This window comes from Anopheles marshallii, chromosome 2 (genome assembly GCF_943734725.1).
Source record: "Anopheles marshallii chromosome 2, idAnoMarsDA_429_01, whole genome shotgun sequence".
NCBI classification, from domain to species: Eukaryota; Metazoa; Arthropoda; class Insecta; order Diptera; family Culicidae; genus Anopheles; species Anopheles marshallii.
In genome coordinates this window covers 91,462,306-91,469,176 of record NC_071326.1, presented here as the reverse complement: position 1 = coordinate 91,469,176, position 6,871 = coordinate 91,462,306, and the positions used below count along the sequence as shown (strand labels likewise).

At 43.9% G+C, this 6,871-nt stretch overlaps 2 protein-coding genes across 2 annotated transcripts; one reads left to right on the top strand and one right to left on the bottom strand.

Annotated features, from left to right (window-relative positions):
- Positions 1 to 1,316: 1,316 nt before the first annotated feature.
- LOC128708112 (vacuolar protein-sorting-associated protein 25) lies at positions 1,317 to 1,902 on the bottom strand. The gene is made up of 2 exons (XM_053803071.1): positions 1,853 to 1,902; positions 1,317 to 1,788 (listed from the first exon to the last, which is right to left on the bottom strand). The coding sequence occupies exons 1-2, from the start codon at positions 1,900 to 1,902 to the stop codon at positions 1,317 to 1,319; spliced, it is 522 nt and encodes a 173-aa protein (XP_053659046.1).
- A 1,113-nt stretch (positions 1,903 to 3,015) lies between these two features.
- LOC128708823 (uncharacterized) lies at positions 3,016 to 6,871 on the top strand. Its single transcript, XM_053803804.1, has 2 exons — positions 3,016 to 5,025; positions 6,266 to 6,871. The coding sequence occupies exons 1-2, from the start codon at positions 3,016 to 3,018 to the stop codon at positions 6,869 to 6,871; spliced, it is 2,616 nt and encodes an 871-aa protein (XP_053659779.1).

The following is a 6,871-nucleotide window of genomic DNA, read 5'->3' as shown; positions in this document are numbered from 1 at the left end:
ATTTAGTCATAAAATGCTAAGCAAACTTTATTTTTTCTACTACAAACTATTAAGGTGAACAGACGAACGACGTCTCGATAGGAGAGTACCATGTGAATTAGAATACTAATTTAGTTTCCGGGTCTTAGTGCGAACAAACCGCGAAATGGAAGTTAAACACAAACAAACACAAAACTTCTAATATGAAAGAGCGTCGATTCAGTTGGGAATGTGTTACATCTCCATGAAAGAAGGAATCTGATAGATCTTTTCGATTGAAACTTATCCTTTTGCCCTCCGGACATGCAAAACAATAGTACTTTCTCACGCCAACATTCATACACAATCATGCAACTTAAATAGAACAAAAAGTGTACAACAAAACAGAACAAAAACCAATACAAGACAAATTGTAATAACCTGATGATGAAAACCGATGCCGATCGAGCAGAAAACATCAACAAAACCAACCGTTTCCAATACGCAGTAGCTTCGGGCAATAACATTCTACTCCTATTGTGTATTTGATCCGTCAAACAAAGCAAACAAAGCGACAAAGAACCGAATTCACACCTAACCATAAGACACACAAATGAAATTACTTCAATACAAAATCTGATACTACCAGCCAAACAAAAATGACATTCATAAAAGATCCCCAAGCGTAAAACTGTGTACTAAGAAAAAAACACTGTAGAACAAGATTGAATAACAAACGTGCAAACAAGAAAAAATGCAAAGTAAGTAAGTACATGACAAAACTCAATATAACACCATATACATACATTTCTCGAGGATGCAAAAAACAAATAACAGTTTACTAGATTCGGTGTTGCTAAAAGCAAATCATTTAAAGAATAAAAAGAACAAACAAACAGAAAAAAACATATAGCTAAACACGTATCGTACCAACCTTTAATCTGAAGGAACCCGCAGATTTGCCCAATCTTCGGATGTTTCTCAAGTCGGAAAGTAAAGTGAACAGCGTGGCAAGCAAAACATCTTGCAAAGGCTCGAAAATACCACGCATATATAACCACCAAGGCCGGGATGAGAAAGAAGTAAAAAAAAGGAACGAAAGAAATAGATCAATCGAGCTCAACTTATCAGGACTATCGATGTTAGAATGGAATGAAATGAAGATGCACGGAGGATGATGGAAACAGAGATCAACAACATCTACCAACAAAACGAATGAAGATTAATAAAATTTGGAATTTGATTTGTGGGTCAGTTGTTTTAACTTTTGAATTTTCCGAACAAAAAAAAAAGAACTTCCCATTCCAGTTCGTCCACTATATTCTATTCACGGATCACATCTGCTGTACAATTGGCTTTCAGAAAAACTTCACTCCCTCGTTATCGTCAAACGCAATCAGTTCACATCTGCTTCGTGCTTCGAGAACCTTGAGTGCCTTCTTGAGGACACCTTCGTCCAACCCGTAAAACTCCTCCCCGATCGTATTATCACCCGCCACCAGTTCGTATAGCGTGCAAACGGTGTTCGTTGTCCCGCTACCAGCGGCCCAATCGTACAATATAGTGCTCCATTCGTCCAGCGTATGCCAGTACACTTCCCACTGCTGCTTCCGTTTGTCGGTCGTGGCAGCGTGTCCTGTCTTCGCAAGCTCTTCCATCACCCACAGCCGTGCCTCCGGTGGCAACTTACGGCCGAGTTCCTGGTTGACAAAAAGCGGTGTGTCTTCCGCGATGTTCAGCAACGCCTGGCGCTCATGTTTCTGATAGTTCAGCACCAATTCCGTCCATGTGGCTAACTGTTGCTCCTTTGTTTTTGCATGCACCTGCACTCTGTTAGAGATTGAACAATAATTTTTAATAGTTTCAGCTTTCATACAATTTCACCACAACTTACGTGAAAAATGGTGGAAATGAATATTCCCACGGCCATTGGAAGGCACCCATTCGGTTTGCAAATTCTGAAGCTAAACTTTTTATTGTGTGACGACTTTTCTCAGCTATGGAACGACTAGTTTTTTCAAAACTTTAAAGGTAAAAATCAAACCGAACAATTCACATCCATTTCACGGGATTCACGGTTTGTTGTTTATTTACATTTGGAATTATACTGTACGGATTGACAGCGCTGCCACATAGCGCCCATGCAGCAGAAACTAATTTATTCGCTCGAACAGCAACTATATCTTCCTTGTTTAGTGAAATGTTTAGTGAAATAACTAATTAAATCAAGAACAAAAACCCTTTAAATGTCTTTTTCCAATCATTGCACTATTTTTACAACCGATTTCTGTTCAATAACCTGAGAGTAATTCATTCAAATCATCCAAACATACATTATAAACGGCGTTTGCCGTTGCAAATTCCATCGATCGATCACACCAACACTACGACGCGCCACTTCTCGCGGGCCTTCCATGCAAAACTGAAAGAAGAAGGAAAGTCACAATTATTCCGCCGAGAAGAAAGGAGCCCACACAGCTAGGCGGTACTTTCTTTGCGGAATGCCATTCGGTGGAAAATTGTGAAAACTCACTGGCGACCACTTGTACCAACGTATCATTTCACTGTGAGCGACCTAAAGCGCATAAAGCGTAAAGGACTGGGCAAATGTTTGGACTGCGTAAGCGACGCGCGCGCGTCCAAGTGCGTATCGAAATGTGTACGTAAAATAGTGTCCCCCTGTGCGTAAGATCGTGTTCGGTGTTCGTTTCGTGCAACAAGCTGTGTATCGCGCCGAAAAAGAAACTCGAAAGCAATGAAAATGTCCTCTGTGAAGAAAATGTTAGCCTGTTCCCTGCATTGTGCGTGAATGGTGTTCGTATAGTTGTTCGTGCGTATGTTGGGTGTGCTGTGTGTATGTGTGTATGTGTGCGGATAGATGTGTGTGTTGTATTCGTCCATTTTGTATGCAAGAGGAAAGCGTAACAATATCGCAGCTGGCGTTGGAAGGGAATAATTCGTTACGCTTCTGGAAAGGGTGTTCAAAGGAAGCTGTTGGAGGGTACCAAGGGAAGTCTTCTTCTGTGAGCTTCCGCTAGAACGCTCATCGTGCCCCCGATGGAAGAAGTTCAACACCACCAGGCTATCCAGCCATCCTTTTTCCCTACGAACAAGGCGCTTGCAGATTCGACCGAAACATCATCTAGTGAAGGTACACCAAAGCTAGCAAATGAGGGAGGATCGTTCGGGCAGGACAGTGGGTACAACTCGTACCAAGCAAACACAGCGTACAGCACGTTCAATCTGTCCTCACGTCATGGAACCTCCGTAACTTATGCTACGATCGACGAAGGCAACGAGAATGACTGCAGCTTGAATGATAGCAGCGCCGATGGACCGGGGAGTGAGATCAACCTTACGCCGAAGACGGCCGCCAGTATGGTTAAATTGTCGAACATTCATCTGACGACTCCAAAAGCTGCGAACCGATCGAAACCCACCCGCCGTCCAAACGCGTTCGATTACGATGGATCTGCCGGCACGACTGACGTAGACAATCTATCGTTATTTCTTGCACTTTCGACACCGGAACGATTACCTAGCCGTCCATCGAATGTTTTATCGCAGGATACACCACTGCGCACTGGCAACCGTTCCGCAAACCAACCGATCCAGTTAACGCCTCACAAAGCCAAAGGAAGCTCGCAGTCACTGAAGCGTAAACATTCGTCATTTCGCGGGAAGCTCTACTCTGACGGAGATGTACCGCTTGGTGACGAAAATCGGCCCGGCGGTCTGAACGATTCTTTCGATGTGGATTGTCGTCGGCTGGAGGACATTTCACCAATTCTAAATAACAAGCGCCGCAAGCACCATGACCGTGGTATCGAAGATTTGATGCGTTCCAGCACGCCAAAAACGGTCAGCTCGCAGCCAACCTTTCTACAGCTAGATGCGACTGAAATACGCCCCGACGTTAAGAAAACGCTGCGGAAGTTTCAAAGCTTTAGCCCAAGTAAAGTTCAGTCATATGCAGGTCCATTTTTGCGTCTGAGGCAACCATTCCATGGCTTAGAACGTACACCGGAAAAGAAGAAAGAGCTCCGAGTGTTGACAGAAATCGATTTTCAACCGTCGGAGAAAAGCACAGTTCCACCGCTTAATTTGGATGCACTGCTTGAAGCACCGATTCTAGACGATCCGACGAAGCAGCTCGAACAAACGGTCTCCACCGTACCTTCGTTTGATGACTTCAGCTTAACCCCATCCAAAGCGAGTCCCACCGATCCAGAGGTGGGGCCTAGATCTGGCATTGATGGTTCCTTTGGGGCTGAAGATTACGTGTTGCGACATGCACCGAGTTACTTGTACGCTCCTACACTTAACTCTATCCGGGAAGAATCACCCGTCAGGGCACAATTTATACCTGAGAAACACCCGGTCCCGAAGACACCTCCATCGGTTTCTAAATCAGGTCGAAAACTTAAACGGCTCGGCACAAACGAAACCGTTTCGTCCTTTTCTTGTGGTCCCAGTCCCGCTCGAAGTGTACGCTCTCTTACGCGTCAGAGTGTTCGTGCATCCGTATCTCCGAAGGCTCACCGTTTCCAGGGAGTCCAGAACAGAGGTCTAAAGACCATCAAGACGTTTAACTACTGCGGTTTCGAGTACGTGAACATTCTGAAACAATTATGGAAGCGGAACTCAGACGCACTGGAAATGGTGCTCGATTACCTGGATGATACGGATCTAGTACGGGTGGTGCGTGTGTCCCACAGGTGGAGATTCATTATCAAAAACCATAAGAAGAGTTGGCATCGCCTAAAGCAGCACCTGAAGCAGCAGCAGCAAAACAAAGAAAACAGTTGCATCTGTCACAAGAATGGAGAGTTGAATCAGTCGGAGATTAAGGAACCCTCTGAACCTAATGAAAAGAACGATGGTGATAGCGAAGTAACTAAACGGATGCCGTTTGATATACTAAATGTTCGATCATCTGGAAATGTTTCCAGTTCTCAACTGAGCCACCGTTGTTCATCCAATGCTACGGACGATTCGAGTATTGTCAACGTTACTCATTCACCACCTGTTAGCCCATCGATGCGGAAATTCGTAATCAATCAAAAGGTAATTATTGGAGCTTATCTTACTATCTTCCTTCCTATTGTTATAACCTTTTTCTCCACACGTGAGAAGAAATAGAATCATATAACTTAAAGTATATATTTGGTACAAATTAAGCATATTAAGAGTTGGTCTCCTTGGAATAAAGACGCGAGTTCTTCCATATCGTCGCCAAGGAGCTACGATGCGGTACGATGCAATACGTAGCACGTTATACCGAAAATCTGAAGTTTAATTGTTAATTAGTGAAAAAGATTTTCGTTACAAACCAAAAGAGAATTGTTGTCACTTCCACCTTATGTTTCTTTCTCATCTTTTGACACGCTGATTGGTTGGACAAATTTGCGCGCCATCCATGGTGGATATTGAAGTTATTTTTTAACCCTTGTTCCGCTCTTCCTTATCCAAACCAGATTTACAATCACGCGTACCATAAACTACGCGTGGTGTCTTTTGTGCGTACGGTCGAATTGCTCTTTCAATCGGGGGTGCAACGTTCTTCGAGGAGGAGGTCACAAATTGCCACCTTCAGCTTCATTCTGCAAAGTTTCTCTTCTCCAGTAGTTCCCTGCACGGATGAGAGGATATAGATTCGATGAACTTCTATGGCCTGGGAAGGATGTGTACATGCGAGATGGAATGATCACTTTTTCGATCGGTAGTCATACACATCTATCCGTTGTAGCGTCATTACAGTTGTTTTTTGCGCTATCTTTCTCCGTTTCGCTTGGTTTCATTTATTTGTTTTGATGGTTTCGTTGTTGGGCCGTGTTGCGCCACAAAGAGGTGAAAGAAGAATGTGTTCGGGAAGAATTACGTGTCACGTCATAAAAATATTGGCGCGAATAGGTGGCTTGTGTATATGGAAGACACTGATTTTTGGAAGCAGTTTTATCCACGATATCATTCTTGAACATTTCTTCTTAGAGTAATGACTGTATTAGATCTTCTTGGCGTAATGACTGTAACAGATTTGTAAGGCCATAACTGTCGGACTAGACTTCTTTTAAATAATGTAACCGAAGAGTGAGTCCTTTCAACGAAGAAAACGGATCTTAAAGGTTTTTGTAACAGTCCTGTCGTGTAGGAAAGCGGCGCCTACAATGGGTGACCCCTAGTTTTGGTCAGATTTTCCACTTCAATCACATGCTCAGGAACTCTGCGTTCGGTTTCTAGTATAAAATAAATTTCATTGAAGCTAAATAAGCAATTTTAACGAGTTTATATCTTTATTTTCTTGTAGATTGCGTCTCATTTAAAACAATCGGAACAGTTGCGACCATGTCCCCGTTGCGGATATCCAAGCAGAATCATCTTCTCACGCGCTTCTCAATCTGCCCGGAACAAATCCACTTCATCTGATCATGTTCATTCCACCGCGGAGACCACTGGAACCCTTGCCGGTGAAGCTCACAATAATAATGAATACTCCGAAAAATCTCCAGATTGTGTACGGAAGAATCTGTTCAACAGCAGCACTCCCAGCGTAGCCGATATGTCTTTCAACCACTCGCCCTGGCAGTTGAACTCGTCCGAATCGAATCGTTTCGGCAAACCGCACATGAAGTTGCGCAGTGCAGCGACGAAAAGCTTGGACTATCCATCGGTTACTTTCGGCAGTGAGAATCATCGGCCCAACACCCGTGACTCCAAATGCGATTATGCGGTCTGCAGCGGGAAGTTCTGTGGGTTCAAGTACTGCATCAAGTGTTTAAGTGAGTATCATCCGAACACAGCATGTGCGGATCTTTCCGTTAACTCACCCACCAAAGAAGAGGAGCGCGGTCTGGCAAATGTGGCCTGCACTCGGCAGAGTCGTCGTTCGTTGCTGCGTCTGTGCAGAAAGTAG